This window comes from Chelonoidis abingdonii, chromosome 4 (genome assembly GCF_003597395.2).
Source record: "Chelonoidis abingdonii isolate Lonesome George chromosome 4, CheloAbing_2.0, whole genome shotgun sequence".
NCBI lineage: Eukaryota > Metazoa > Chordata > Testudines > Testudinidae > Chelonoidis > Chelonoidis abingdonii.
In genome coordinates, this window is record NC_133772.1 from 103603441 (window position 1) to 103618843 (window position 15403).

The window sequence follows — 15403 nt, forward strand, 5'->3', positions numbered from 1 at the left end:
GTTACAATCGATTGCTCGGGGATCGATATATCGCGTCTCATCTAGACGCGATATATCGATCCCTGAGCGCGCTTACATCGATTCCGGAACTCCACCAAAACCAACGGAGTTCCAGAATCGACATGGCGAGCTGCGCACATCGATCCTGCGCGGTGAAGACGGGTGAGTAGATCGATTTTAGATAATTGATTTCAGCTACGCTATTCTCGTAGCTGAAATTGCTTATCTAAAATCGATTTTCGCGCGTCGTGTAGACCTGGCCTCAGAGGCTATAAACAATGTAATTGCCCATTGGTATAAAGAACCACACAGCTTTTCCTAAGCAAGCACTTTATTCTTAAGGTAAAGCATTACAGAGAAAGCATATAAAAACCTACCTGCATACTTATAAGCTTAACAAAGATCACCCCAGCTCCAACAGAGACTTGGGTAGGAATCAGTCCTTCAAGCATCACAGAGGGGTTTTCCTGGGGAACAGGTTCATAACACTTGTTGCTCAGAACATTTGTGACTCTGGGAATCACTCCTTTATGCAGTTTGGGCTTCTGCTCTTGTCCTCGCATAGAGGACGAGCAGTACACAAAGTGCCCCTCCTCAAGGCGAACTTCAAAAGGCTGAGTTCTTGCACAACCAGAATGGGTCAATTTGCATACACCTCTTCCTGGGAAACCCACTCAACTAAAAGTTTATTCTTGTCTAGCACATTGTTTAAAATAATCCTTTGAATCCATAACACTTCCCAGGGTTTACATTAATCATGTCTCCCCGTACAGATAATCCCACAAGAATCCATAAACATTTTAATTTTTAATACAAATAACTCCTAATTTACTTCAGTAAGATGTCCACAATATCATAGGAAACTACCTTGTCACAGCTTCTTTCCATGGTCACTGCTTGGGAATGCACACCCTCTATTGGAACATAGGAATTGCCATACCACATCAGACCTGTGCTATATTTAGTCCACTATCCTGTCCCCAACAGTGACTAGCCTAGAGTCTAAGGCTAGACGAGCCCTTCGAAACTTCTCTAAAATAATTCCTAGAGGCGATCTTTAGAAAACTCAATGACGATTTAAAAGTTGTAAATTGTTCCAGCAGTTAATTACTCGCACTGTTAAAAAGTTTCCACCAAGTGCTTCAGTGGAAGGTGCAAGAAATTGTCACCCTAGTTGCTCCCTTAAACACTGAAGCAAAAGGTTTTTATATCTTTTTTTTAAAGCATTAACTAATTTTTAAAGCAGCAGTTCCTTCTCACGGCTTGCAAAGCATTAGCCAATAGACGGGCAGGGAACCCTTAATACATGCAGAGCCCGTTATCTTTAGCCTGTCCCAAAAGAGAATCAGGATGACCCTGTAGCCACAGGCGCTCGTGGTAGACACAGACGTTGCGGCGTGTCATGATGATAAACTCTGACGAAGAAACAGTCCCCTTGTTTGACAATGTATATTGCACGGTGTGTGGCCTTTGCCTATGAACCAGTATAATGCCAGGACCCTGCCTCTGCAGCGCCAAGGTGCACGCCAGGCAAGGGTCTTGCCGCGGACACACATCCTCCCGTGGAGCCCTTTAAATGTACAAATCACACGGGCCTCAAGCAGGGAGGCGCTGAGCAGTTTCCGCTCCCGCGGCGGCGGTTTGAGTTCAGCGCCTCCAGCGGACGGCCCCTTTCCGAGGGAGCGGAGCTCAGCGGTTTAGACAGGGCCCGGCAGCGCACGGCACAGGCACCTCCCTCCGGGGAAGGGGGCGGGCTGCTGAGGCGGGGTTAAGCGGCGCCATCTCAGCGCGCCCGGCGCAGGGGACGGCGCAGGAGATGGTGTCCCATGTGTGGTGCCGGGTACTACGCGCCGGGCTCTGCCCCGTAGCCCTGTGTCGCCTGCAGGGCTGGGGCAGCGCCCCCTTCTCCTTTCGCTCGCCGGTAAGTGCAGCCAGCAGGAACCGAGCCGCCGCGCCGGCTCCGCCCCGGCTGTGTTCCTCCCGGGCAACGGGGCGCGCAAACACCGGGGGTGGGGCACGTCTGCCCGCGCCCGCCGAGTTGCCCGGGGAGCGCCGCGGTCACGTGGAGTGGGGGCCACTGGAAGCCGCCACAGGGGCTGTGGGGTGGATCCCGTAGGGAAATAGGCCCCGTTTTGGGTCCCTGAAAGGCCCATTCGCAGGACCCCAGCCCCTAGCGTAGGGGATGCGTTCGCCCCACGGTGGGGCAGGTCTCATCATGCTTCGTGCCTGCGGGGAATGGGTCTCCCAGTCCCCTCACCCCCTCGGTGTTGCTGGGTCCCTCTGGTCGGGTCCCTGGAGGGAGCTGGTCCTCCTCTGTCTGCCAGTCCCGCGAGAGCTTTATTTCTTAGGGGCTCGGCAGCACTGGCCATGAGGATGTATTTGCTGCTCATGGTAAGGGGCTTTCTCTTAGGGCTTGTTTATATTGGGAAAATTGATCGGCATAGTTGGAGCAGAATAACTTTTATGCTGTTGCTGTTTTGCTGTTGGGGACAGGCTATTCTGGAATGAGGTATCAGAGGGGTGGCCGTGTTGATCTGTATCCACAAAAACACAGAGGAGTCTGATGGTACCTTAAAGACTAACAGATTTATTTGGGCTTGAACTTTCATGGGTAAAAAACCCACTTCTTCAGATGCATGGAGTGAAAATTACAGATACAGGCATACATATATGTTGGCACATGAAGAGAAGTGAGTTAACTTACATGTGGACAACCAATGTTGAAGACCAATTCAGTCAGGGTGGATGTGGTCCTCTCCCAGTACAGTAACTCCTCACTTAAAGTCGTCCCAGTTAACGTTTTGTTACTGATCAGTTAGGGAACATGCTCATTTAAAGTTGTGCAATGCTCCCTTCTAACATAATTTGGCAGCCGCCTGCTTTGTCCACTGTTTGCAGGAAGAACAACCAGTTGCAGCTAGCTGGTGGAGGGCAGGGCTGGCCGGGGGGGGGGGAAGGCAAGTGGGGCAATTTGCCCCAGGTCCCACAGGGGCCCAACGAGCCCTGGCCCGGCAGCAGTCCGGATCTTCGGCGGCATTTCGGCGGTGGGGGGCCCTTCAGTTGCTCCAGGTCTTTGGCGGCATTTCGGGAGTGGGGGGTCCTTCAGTGCTGTCAAAGACACAGAGCGACTGAAGGCCCCCCCCGCCGCCGAAATGCCATCAAAGACCCAGACCACCGCTGGACAAGCACTGCAGCTCACCCGCTTTGCCCCAGGCCTCCTGAATCCTCGGTGGTCCTGGTGGGGGCTTGGAACCAGCGTGGACCGGCAGCCCCCCTATCAGCTCCCCACCCCCCTAAGTTCCCTGTGCAGCAGCTGCCCAGCAGGCCTGCCACCACTGACATGTACTGTTCCTGCCCTCTGCCTTGGAGCTGCTCCCCGAGACTTCTACTTGCTGTGGGGTGGGGGGGAGGGAGGGAAGGAAGGAAGAGGGGGGCTAATGCCAGGGTGATCTCCTCCCCCCTGCTTAACCCATCTTCCATAGAGCAGGGGGAACATGCCACAGGGCTAAGGACAGAGGAAGCTTACTGGTAGCAGCAGCTGTGGTCTCAGCAAGCTGATCTGATTGACAAGGCAGTGTACTTAAAGGAGAAATGCGCATCTGTCTCTCTCACACACAGTGTATGTCTCTGTCTGTGGTGATCTCTCCCCTCCCTCCATTCCTGCTGCCTTGTAGACTGTGAGAGTTAACCCTTGAGGGCTCAGCCAATTGCTAGTTCATCATTAGCAGTAAAACATTCTCTGGAAATATCCCACGCTCTGACTTCTCCACCTCAACCAAGCTTCACAATCATCATCACTGTGTACCAACATTAAATTGTTTGTTTAAAACTTATATTTTTTGTGTGTGTGCATGTATATATAAATATATATAATCTTTCTGGTGAAAAAAAATTCCCTGGAACCTAACCCCCTCATTTACATTAATTATTATGGGGAAATTGGATTCACTTAACATCGTTTCGCTTAAAGTCACATTTTTCAGGAACATAACTATAATCTTAAGTGAGGAGTTACTGTAATTGATGAGGAAGTGTCAATACCAAGAGAGGGAAAATTGCTTTTGTAGTGAGCCAGCCACTCCCAGTCCCTATTCAGGCCTACACTGATGGTGTGAAGTTTCTCTTTGAAGTCTGTTTTTGAAGTTTTTTTTTTGTTGTTGAAGAACGGCTACTTTTAAATCTGTTATTGACTGTCCAGGCTTTTGTATGTTACCATTCCTGATGTCTAATTTGTATCCATTTATTCTTTTATGTCCAGTTTGACCAATGTACGTGGCAGGGGGCATTGCTGGCACACGATGGTGTATATCACGTTAGTAGATGTGCATGTGACTGAGCCTCTGGTGGTGTGGTTGGGTCCTATGAAGGTGTAGTTAGAGTAGATATGGGGACAGAGAAGACAACAGGGTTTGTTACAGGGATTGGTTCCTGGGTTAGGTGTTCCTGTGGTGTGGGGTGTAGTTTCTGGTGAGTATTTGCTTCAGGTTTTGGGGCTGTCAATGCAAGGATTGGCCTGCCTCCAAAGGCCTGTGAGAGTGGGGGATCGTTTTCCAGGATAGGTTGTAGATTGTTGATGATGCACTGGAGAGGTTTTTGCTGGGGGCTGTATGTGATGGCCAGAGGTGTCCCTGTAACAAACCCTGTCCACATCCACGCTGACTGAGTTGGCCTTCAACACTGGTTCTCCACTTATAAGGTAACTCCCTTCTCTTCATGTGCCTGTATATATTTATGCCTGTATCTGTAATTTTCATTCCATGCCTCTGAAGAAGTGGGTTTTTTACCCCCGAAAGCTTATGCTCAAATAAATTTGTTAGTCTTTAAGGTGCCACCAGACTCCTTGTTATTCTAGAATAATTACTCCACTCCTATGGAGTAATTGTTCTTGAATAAAGTCACGTTTATTCTGGAATAGAGTGGCCAGGGGAATTAGACCAGAATAGCTGCAGCTCCGTAGTTATTCTGCTATTGATATGCTGTCAGTTTCCCCCTGTAGACAAGACATTAGTCAGGCAACAGGACCCAGAACAGGAACTGCCAATGGTAGAGTGTTTCCTGGATTGGCCCGCAAACAATTCTCCAGAATTATAGGGCCCTCAAGTGTCTATTTGTTATACTTTTGTCTAAGATTGCCCCTGTGACAGGCAAGACATTGACTGGCGTGTGTGTATATGGATCAAACTCTTAGCTGAAATTCCTTATATACCATACAGTAGGGTGTCTGCAGGACATAGAAAATTTTAGGATCTGATTCTGTTCTTGTGTAAAACCAGTATAAATCAGGAGTAATTCCAGTGACATTAGTGACGTTACACATGTAAAACTGGTTTAGTTAGATTCAGAAAAAGTCTTATCAATGTTAAAAATTACCCACTGTTGCTAACAGTGGTTCAGATTCATTGGTGTTAGTAATGTTGAGATCCCTACAGTAGAAGGGCCACCAGCGCCCTCTCTGTCATAAACAGATGGTTAAGGGTTAATGTCTCTTTTACCTATCAAGAGTTACAAACAGTGAACCTGGAACACCTGACCAGAGGACCAATCAGGAGACAAGATACTTTAAAATCTCGGTGGAGGGAAGTATTTGTTTGTGTGTGTGTTTTCTTTGGGTGTTCTCTCTGGAATCTGAGAGTGACCAGACGTACCTACAGGCTCTCTTATATGTTCAGAATAGTGAGTATTAAGTAGAAAGGCGGTTTTAGTCTTTTGATTGTTTTCTGTATTTGCAAACGTGTATCTTGCTGAAGGATTCTAATTTGTATTTGTATACTTAGGCTGGGAGGGTATTCCCAGTGTCTATAAGCTAAAAGACCCTGTATATTTCCATCTTGAATTTACAAAGATAATTTTTTACTTTTTTCTTTCTTTATTAAAAGCTCTTCTTTTTTAAAGACCTGATGGATTTTTTTCCCCTTGGTAAGGCAAAGGAACTGAGTCTTGTACTCACCAGGGAATTGGTGGGAGAAGGGAAAAAGAAAAAGGAGGGGGGAAGGGACGTTCTTCTCTGTGTTGTGATTCAAGGAGTTTGAATCACGGTGATCTCCTAATGTACCCAGGGTGAGAAAGATCTGGGAGGAAGAAGGGAGGGGGAAGGGGAATGGTTTATTCCCCTTTGTTGTGAGACTCAAGGAGTTTGGGTCTTGGGGTCCCCAGGGAAGGTTTTGGGGGGATCATAGTGTACCAGGCACTGGAAGACCTGGTTGGTGGCAGCCTATCAGATCTAAGCTGGTAATTAAGCTTAGAGGAATTAATGCTGGTACCCCATTTTTGCACTCTTAAGGTTAGAATACCACACACTCTGCCTTTTTAATCAGTGGGTCAGCTTGATTTGCTCTTCTGAGTAGGATTAGATGACATGGTGCATAAAATGCCAATGGCAGCTGGTGGACCATCTATACCTCACAGGCCCCAGCACCTGGATTCATATAAGTAAATGAGAATTTCTTCCTTCCTTCTCACATGGTTGTAAAGAAAACCACAAAATAAAAAGAATCTAAAAGTTAGAAATTTCAGGATTTTTAAGTTAAACTCATAAAGTTTTGGGTGTGCAGTTTGTGATTTTTGAACATTTTGAGGCTGGCAATACTTCACCAGTTTTGCGCACTTGTAACTACACTGACATCAATCGGATCACTCCTGAATTAGGCTCTGATCTTGCAAGATGTATATGAGTAACTGTACACACAAGATAATTCCCACTGAATAAATAGGACTACTCTCATGCAAAAGTGTAGGCAGGGCCATTGAGTCTTAATGTGACTATTACTTTCCTGGAATCCAGCTTCTTTGAAATTTTTTTTTTCAAAGACTACAGGACTTGCACATCTGTAACAAAACAGTATATATATGCAAAAAGAACAGGAGTACGTGTGGCACCTTAGAGACTAACACATTTATTTGAGCATAAGCTTTCATGGGCAGCTCATGAAAGCTTATGATGAAATAAATTTGTTAGTCTCTAAGGTGCCACACGTACTCCTGTTCTTTTTGCGGATACAGACTAACACGGCTGCTACTCTGAAACTAGTATATATGTGGGTTGTTTTTGTTTTGTTTTGTTTAAGTCATCAAGCACCAACGATGAGTTTCTAAAAGAAAAACGTGCTCAAATCATGTCTCGAGGACTTCCAAAACAAAAGCCAATAGAAGGAGTTAAGCAGGTACTAGTTTTTGCTTCTGGAAAAGGGGGAGTTGGAAAATCAACAACAGCAGGTAAATTTTTGTTTGCTCTGACATCCATTTTTATTATTGTGCTGGTATTTATTTCTGTTTTATAACATGCATAAGAGCTTGGTATATTTATACAAATACATCAATAAACAAAAAAAATTACACAAACAGTAAACAGCAAAATAAAAACATGCATATTTATCTTTATTAAAGATCTGCAGTGCAGCAGTATTAGTAAAAACTAAAAGCATTTAAAAAATCTACTTTACTTTTCAGCTCTTAGGCAATTTTTTGTATTTCATTCAGTCTGAAACTGTGAAACCATGCAAGTCAGTTTCACTTCTATTCAGTCTGCAAGAGTTTAAAAGGACACTGTCAGTTTGAATGTTTTTCATCTATAATTGTGCAAATAACGCCTAAGATTATTTTAACAAGATTGTGGGGGGCGGAGGAGAAAGCGTCTGTCTGTCTTTCTGCATTTGACAATCACAACACTTTGTGTAAGAGTCAGTTTCGCTGTGTACCATGTAGAGTTCATATGCCTTGATCCTTTAGTCCAGTCATTTTGGATAGACCCTTACACCTCTGCAGGGTCTCCCTGTGTTCAAAGTAGCTCCACATGGATGCAGAGGTCTGCCTATAAATACACTGTACTGCAGGATCAGGATCTAAGTTAGACCTCCATTGTGCAAGCTGCTCAGCGCAGGTGGACTTCTGACACACATGGAGACTCATTTTCTTCAGTGGGAGGCGGGGATCTGCCCATGTAGGGAAGCTGGCAGGATAAGGACCTTTTGTCAGTTTTCTCAGTTGTTTGTGTGGACATTACCCAAGAGAAAACAGTACAGTGATTGCAAACCACAAAAATTTGTAGGGGACCTCACAAATCTATATAGTACCTGAAATGACTTTGACTCCTTTTTTCCCCTATCTAACTAGATTTCAAACTAATGATTGACCTTTAACTATGATCCCTAGGCAATACAACTATGATGTTACATTTGGGCTGATAACACTGTAGAGGTTTGTTTAATACTACTAATAAAAAAGTCTTGCTGACATTAAAATTACTTGGGGAAGTATTTCTCTTTGTAAATCCATTTAAAAATCTCTCTTCCAGAATCTATATTAAGAAGGTAATATTAAAAGGGTTAGTAGAGAGCATGGTAAGGAAATCTGTATGAATTTTTTTTTAAAGTACAACCTGTTATGCCTTTTTAAAAAAATCAAATTGGTATTAAATTCTCTAATAGAAATTGCAAAGATTTTTCTCAAGCTTTTCTGTTGGTAGAGTACATTTTGAAAAACCTTTTTTTTATTTTGCACTGTCTCTTAGAAATTAAAGGTTTGTCTTCATCGCATTATTAATTTGAGCTATGACTCGAGTTTTGACCCTAATCTGATTCCATTCACCCACAAATCCCTAGTATGAGCTAAGTGGTGCTTTAAGATCAAACTAGTTAGCCCTTTAGGGAATGTGGGGGTGTTGAAGCTCAAGTGCTGCTAATGCTGGAGCTGATCATGCAATGGAGTTGCAGCATCTTGAATTACAACAATTCATCAGATGCTAATCCAGTCACTATGTGCCGCTGAAACAATCACTCTATAGCTCCTGTCTTGGTTTGCAGTGTGGTCACTCTGCTCTCACTGGAGCTAGGTGGTTAACTTAAGTGTACTGACTTGAGCTAAGGGCTTGTCTACGCTGGCACTTTACAGTGCTGCAACTTTCTCTCACAGGGGTGTGAAAAAACAACCCCCTGCGCGCTGCAAGTTTCAGTGCTGTAAAGTGCCAGTGTAGACAGTGCACCAGCGCTGGTAGCCTCGTGAAAGTGGTTTTTTTTTTTTTTTTTTTTTTTTAATAGCATTGGGAGAGCTGTCTGCCAGCCCTATGCCATGACTACATAGCCATGTTAAAGGGTGGTGTAGTGTGGTGGTCACCCGCTCCTGCCCTGAAAGGCTTGAAATCAGCCCTTAAAGGGGGCTGCAGGGGTAAAAGCAGCCCTGAAAGCTGGGCTGATTGGGAAGGAGCCACAGCTGTAGCTGGCTTAATAGGGGACCAGCTAGCCCTTATAAGAGGGCAGTGGGCCTAAAGCCCACACAGTCTCTCTCTGCCTTCAGAGAGAGAGGGGCCTGAGTGCAGGGAAGCTCAGGGTGCCCAGAGTGAGGCAGGGCTGGGGAAAGGCCAGAGGGACTGAGGAGCTCCAGGCTGGCAACTCCCCAGGCTGCAGGACCTTGTCCAAGGCCCCACTGAGTTGCAGAGAGAGGCAGCAGGTCCAGACCCAACCTTGCCTTGAAGCAGGGCTGGGGAAAGGCCAGAGGGGCTGAGGAGCTCCAGGCTGGCAACTCCCCAGGCTGCAGGACGTTGTCCAAGGCCCCACTGAGGCACTGAGTTGCAGAGAGAGGCAGCAGGTCCAGACCCAACCTTGCCTATGATGAGTGGCTTGCACTGTAGTCTGCCCCAGGGTGCGGGGGCTAGTTGGTGACTGACAATAGCCTACGACTAAGGTGAGCTTGGGGGTGGGGGTTCCTTGGAGAGGGGAGACCCTGAGACTGAGGAGTGTATGGTGCTGCCCCCAGACAACGAGGCACTGGGTCCAGGAGGGACACGGGGGCCAAGTGAAAGTGGAACATCAGCCTGCAGAGGGCGCCCAAACGGCTGGAGAAGAGCTAACTCCCAGGGTGACAGCAGGAGGTGCCACAGCTGTGAGTCTCACCTCGCTACACGCGGCCGTGGCCAGTGCTTTAACGTTGCCAGTGAAGACATGCCCAAACTGTTGCAGTGAAGGCAAGCCTTAAGAACTAAAGTGGCAATTGTAATCACATGTTCAATATTTATATTAGATGTCTCTTCCCTTCTTGTAGAGGTTCATAATACTGTAAAATATTTGGGAAATAAAATTATGCTGTGATTAACTTTTTTTTTTCCTTTCCTTCCTTTACAGTAAACATAGCCCTTGCATTAGCAGCACATGATTCGGTAGGTGAACAATTAGTTATCAAACTTAAAATAAACCTAGTCTGTTATAAGTGATGTATATAAAAAGTTACTAGTGGGGGCCACTAGTCAAATGAAATCAAAGTATTACTCTGAGTAAAATGCTATGAGAAATAAAGGAATTTACATTTTATGTTGATTTGTTTATTTTGTTGGCACAGTGAATGAGTCAGTAGTCCTGATCCTTCACCTGGGTTTGCTCGCACTGTCCTCTGCCCCATCAGTGTCTCCGTGAGTTTGCTGGATTCTGCAAGGGCACATAGGTCCATACTAGTGGCTATTGGCACAGGCTTGAGTTTACTTTTTCATGATACCGATTTGGAAAAAAAAGTTGTGTAGGTGATAGATAATGGTAACAGAGGTTTACTCTTCTATGGGAGAAATTAATATACAAAAATACTTGAAATGAAAGGCTGAAGAAAAAGGAACTAAATGTCTCCTTGAAGCCTTAAAGTCAGTTTTTTGTAAAGGCTAACACAAGATTATTACTGTAACTTGTGATATCACAAAGCTAAAATTGTAATTTCAGGTCAGAAATGGGCAGCTGGAACCAGCGTACTGTTAAGAATAAAAGGGCTTTACTATGCTCACCAGCCACTGTAAATTGGGGGGGAAAAAACAACGAGGAGTCCTTGTGACACCTTAGAGACTAGCACATTTATTTGGGCATCAGCTTAAGTGGGCTTTAACTCACGAAAGCTTATGCCCAAATAAATGTGTTAGTCTCTAAGGTGCCAGAAGGACTCCTCATTGTTTTTACTGACAGGCTAACAGGGTTACCACTCTGAAACCTGTAAATCTGGAGTACTTCCATTGAAGTAAGTCAACTCAGAAGTAGGCCAGGTTCTTTGTCTTATGCAAGTATCCGTTATATCTAAGAGCAAAGGAAGATCTATAAAATACTGTTTGTATGGATAAGGCATTAGCTGCTGTACAGAGCAAATACATATAGGACTAGATTCAGAAAGAAAGTTAGGCATGAAGATGCCTAACTTTAAGTACCTACAAAATCACTGGGATTCATCAAGCCTGAGTGAGGCAGCTAGGGCTCTTTATACAATGAATGGGGAGATGTAGACACCTCCAAATAGGATGCACAAAAGCCAGCCTGCTAGGTGACAACCTGCCTAAGCTAGCCAATGGGAAGTGCCAATGTGAAGGTTGTGTTCTAAGCCCTACCCCTTAGCAGTTTGGAGCCCAAGTCCAGCTTGAAGGGAAGCGCTTCCATCTGTTTGGGATTCTCAGCTGCAAACTCTTTTTGGGGTTAGATGCATATGCTGCTTTTACAAGAAGCTGAGGGAGAAGAACAACCTTTCTCATAACTTTTAGCCCAGTGGTTAGAGTTCTCACCTGGGATGTGGAAGATGCTCAAGTTCCTCTTCCATCGGAGATGGGATTTGAACAGAGAGTTGCAGTTTCTGAAGGGAATGCGCTATCTACTGGGTTATGGGATAATCTGATGTAAGGCTCTGCTGGTCGCTTCTGTTGAAGTTGTTTTACTGTTGATAAGTAATTTTAAAAAGTCATTGGAGCAGGGAGCTGGATTCTGGATCTCCCTGGTGAGTGCTCTAAATAAAAAGCTAGAGTGATCCTCATGCTTGCTCTCTTTCTCTCTCTGACCCAATGAGTTTTTGATTATTGTATGCACAGTGGAACAGTTTAAACAGGAGAGATTGAGAGAGCACTACATCAGACTATCCTATAGCCCAGTGGTTAGGACATTCACCTCAGAGGTGGGAGATGCTTGTTCAAATCTCTTCTCTCAGGAGGATGGGGGACTTGAACTGGAGGGTCTCGCTCATTCTAGGTGAGTACTCTAACCACTGGGTTAAAACTTAAGAAGGAATTGGTCCTCTTCCCCTGCCATATAGTGAAAGTGGGATTTTTTTTGTTTTTGATTTCTGTAAGGTTCTGCTGTTACTGGGGTTTTGGTGTGGTAATGGCAGCTGACCTGCCTGGCAATGGGTGAATGTTGTACTTTTCTAACATGTTTATACATTTTTTTTTTATTTAATCAAGAAAGTTTGTTTCTGTCACTGCTTCACATCATTCAAAATGATAAGGTGAACACATGAGCAGGGACAATTAGGAATTAGTATGCACAGACTTTCCTTCAATATAGTTATCTATATTAGTTCAAACTTCAATCACTTTTTTACATCAATCTATACAGACTTAGACTAAATCTCAGGTAAAACTTCCTAACTGTAAGAACAGTAGGACAAGGGAACAGACTGCCTAGGGAGGTTGTGGAAGCTTCTTCACTGAAGTTTTTCAAAAGGAGGCTGGATAGCCATTTGTCTTGGGTGGTTAGACAACAAATTCTGCATTTTGGCAGGGGGTTAGACTAGATGACCCTTGTGGTCCCTTCTAACCCTATGGTTCTATACTGTGAATAATATCTGTCCCCCATTTTATAAGTGGTCATGTCATTCATAAGTACATTGCATTGGCACTCAAATTCCACACCTCTTCCACCCTACTTGCCCCCGTACCCTGCCCTCCCAGCACATTCATAAAGGTACTATTCCCTCTCTTCCATTGGGCCATACAAGTTCACAATGTGGGAACACAAAGCATCTCTGACCTCTCTTGCCTGGATGCATCCAGCTCCAGGTGTGGTAGGTGTACATTCAGCCAGAAAGTTCTGATTCAGTGGCCCCTCACTGTCATAGGTGTGTTCAGAGGGAAATGGCTCGCCTCTGGCTTCACAAAGATAGTGAAGAGCACAGCAAGCCACGATAATGTGGACAGCGTCGATGACGCTGACATCCAAATGGTTCTGTAAATGTCTCCAATGGGATTCAATCTCCCAACAGCACATACAACCACCATTCTGCACCTGCTGAGTGTGTAATTAAATTCTCTTTTGCCTAGGCCTCTGAAATCAGGGTATGGATTCATAAGCCTAGTAAAAAGGAGGTATACAGGGTCCCCCAGAATAACAGTGGGGACAGTAATTCCATTTATGACAATGTCACTTGGTGGTGACCGGGACACGTAAGGTTCGAGTGGCTATTTAATGGGGAGGAACAATGGAACACGGCAGAATTGGGTTTAAAAGCCAAATGGCTGTGTTTATTCTTCTTTAATTAGTAACGGGGACAAGTTACAGCTTGGGTCAGGGAAAAAACAATTTATCAGCTAGAGCTGTTATCTATTTAAACCATATACTTCTTCATACCAAAAAAAAAAAAAAAAAAAAGGGAAGCAAAGGCGGGGAGTATAGGCTGTAAAAGTAACCACTTCTTCTATACACAGAATAAGGAACAGAAAAAAGGAGGCAAGGAGCAGGGGGAGTTAGCAAAGGCAGAATACTTGTAGAAGTTACAAAATACGTACCACACTCCAAATACAGCTGTCCAGCAGCATAGGCACCTAGTACATAACAAATTAGGGGACGTGGTTTTATTTCGACACGACATGAGCCGGCAAAATCCGGAGGAGACTCCTGGCTGACAGAGTGATCAGACCTCTCAGCTAACATGCGGGGACTCTTGCTGATTTTGGCGCGGGACATAGTTTTGTTTGGGGGTCCGTACTTGTGTCAGTTTCGGAGTGGTTCCCTTTTTACATGTGTTGGCACTGGATTGGTTCCTAGCTCCTTCACCTTCCGTGTTCCGGGCTGGAGCCCTTACGTCAGCAGAGGCTGCACTCGGCACACTGCCTTCTTTGTCCAAGACAGGCTTTCATGTCCACATATGGCTCACAGGGGGTTCACCCGACACACTACTGGTGCACCCGGCACACTACTCCTTTGTTCATGACATGCTTGCATGTCTACACACGGCTCTGGCCTGACGGACAATTGGCCAGGCCGACAACTTGAGCAAGGGTTTAGGGTTGCGACATGCCCCTGTGGCCGATTGTCAGTCCGCTACGAAAGGGATAGCCCATGCCCAGGAAGGGGGGCGAGTGTAGGAAAGGGGTAAAAATTTAGATCGAAGACGTGGTGTCCAACTGGTTGTTGGAGGGTTGGAGTGGGGAGTATTTAACTTGAACGGGAAAAGCAGATACAGCTTTAACTATTAAGGCTTTAATAATTGCAAGGCCTAAACAAAAAATAACAATAACTACTGCAATAATTAACCATTGCTTAAGGGATTGTGCCCAAGGTTCTAGTCCCCACCCCAACAAAGTGGTTTGCCACCAGTCCCAGGATTGGCGTTCATCATGGATGCGGACGGCTAGTGATGACAGCTGCTGGGAGATAGCGGAGACGTTGTTCCATCCGGGACGTAGGCAAAGGCAGCACTAGTCCTTGAAGTGGGGGTCAAGATTTTCTAGGGCTTCACAAAAGTCCTTGAGTAGAGTTTGTAGCATTAAGTGATTCTGCTCAGCATACTTGGCTAAGATGGTAAGAGAATCATCAACCTGGAGGAAGCTGATTGAGGGTAAAGGCATAACTGAGGGGGTTAAACTGTACATAGCCCCAGAAGAGGGTCTCGGTGGCGGATTTTAGCCGGGTCCACCATGCGAATTTGCGTTTGTGTGGGCCAAATACGGGGAGGTCTGTGAAAGACTCCCCCTCCTTTAATGAAAATTTGACCAAGAGCGCAAATGCCCTTGGGGGACTGGAGATGACTGTGGGCAATGCCATGGCTACACAACCAATAAATTCCAGGGAGAGAATACAAGGCAGAGGTGTTGACCCATCTAGGAGCATGTTTCTTTTATCTTCAATTGCGAGGTCACTTACAGCTGTGACCCAGTAATGATGCGCCCAATCAATGGCTCTAAGGCCAACTGTTCGCTCGTTAGTAGAAAACGCAAAGCGGGAGTTGGCATCAAAAACAGTAATGGGAACATTAGACTGATTAAGGGTGGCTAGGGTGGACTTGAACGCTTGATAATACCAGCTGGGGGAGTCCCCTGGCCTATAAGGATCATCATAACCATCATTAAAATCATATACTACATCATACCAGTGACAAGGGGGTAGGGGCAAAAAAATGTGAGAACGGTTGGGATATGCTCCCCAGGAATGGCGGGAGTTGGGACCCAAAAATACAAAATGGACTGGCAGGAGGCCTGGGGTCAAGCACAGAAATAAAAGTGCTACGGGTCTCAAGTCGATCTGATTGGGTAGAATTACAGGTAAACTGGTGTCGCCAGGGCCAATCAGATTTATCACACTGTGAGGCAGGTTCCTCGTGAGACACATCTTTAATGGGGAGAAACTCAAGGGAAAAGGGGGTCCCCAGAGATGGATAGGGGGCTAGAGCATACCACACAATA

The 15403-nt window shown here is 45.5% G+C and overlaps 1 protein-coding gene across 1 annotated transcript in view; it reads left to right on the plus strand.

Moving 5' to 3' along the window:
* The first annotated feature begins 1708 nt into the window (after positions 1 to 1708).
* Positions 1709 to 15403, plus strand: part of NUBPL (NUBP iron-sulfur cluster assembly factor, mitochondrial) — a 190958-nt gene continuing 177263 nt past the window's right edge. Inside the window, exons 1-3 of the mRNA XM_032773081.2 lie at positions 1709 to 1921; positions 7065 to 7212; positions 10113 to 10147. Of these exons, the coding sequence (XP_032628972.1) occupies positions 1817 to 1921; positions 7065 to 7212; positions 10113 to 10147 (288 nt within the window). The 5' untranslated portion in view covers positions 1709 to 1816. The remainder of the gene's footprint in view (positions 1922 to 7064; positions 7213 to 10112; positions 10148 to 15403) is intronic.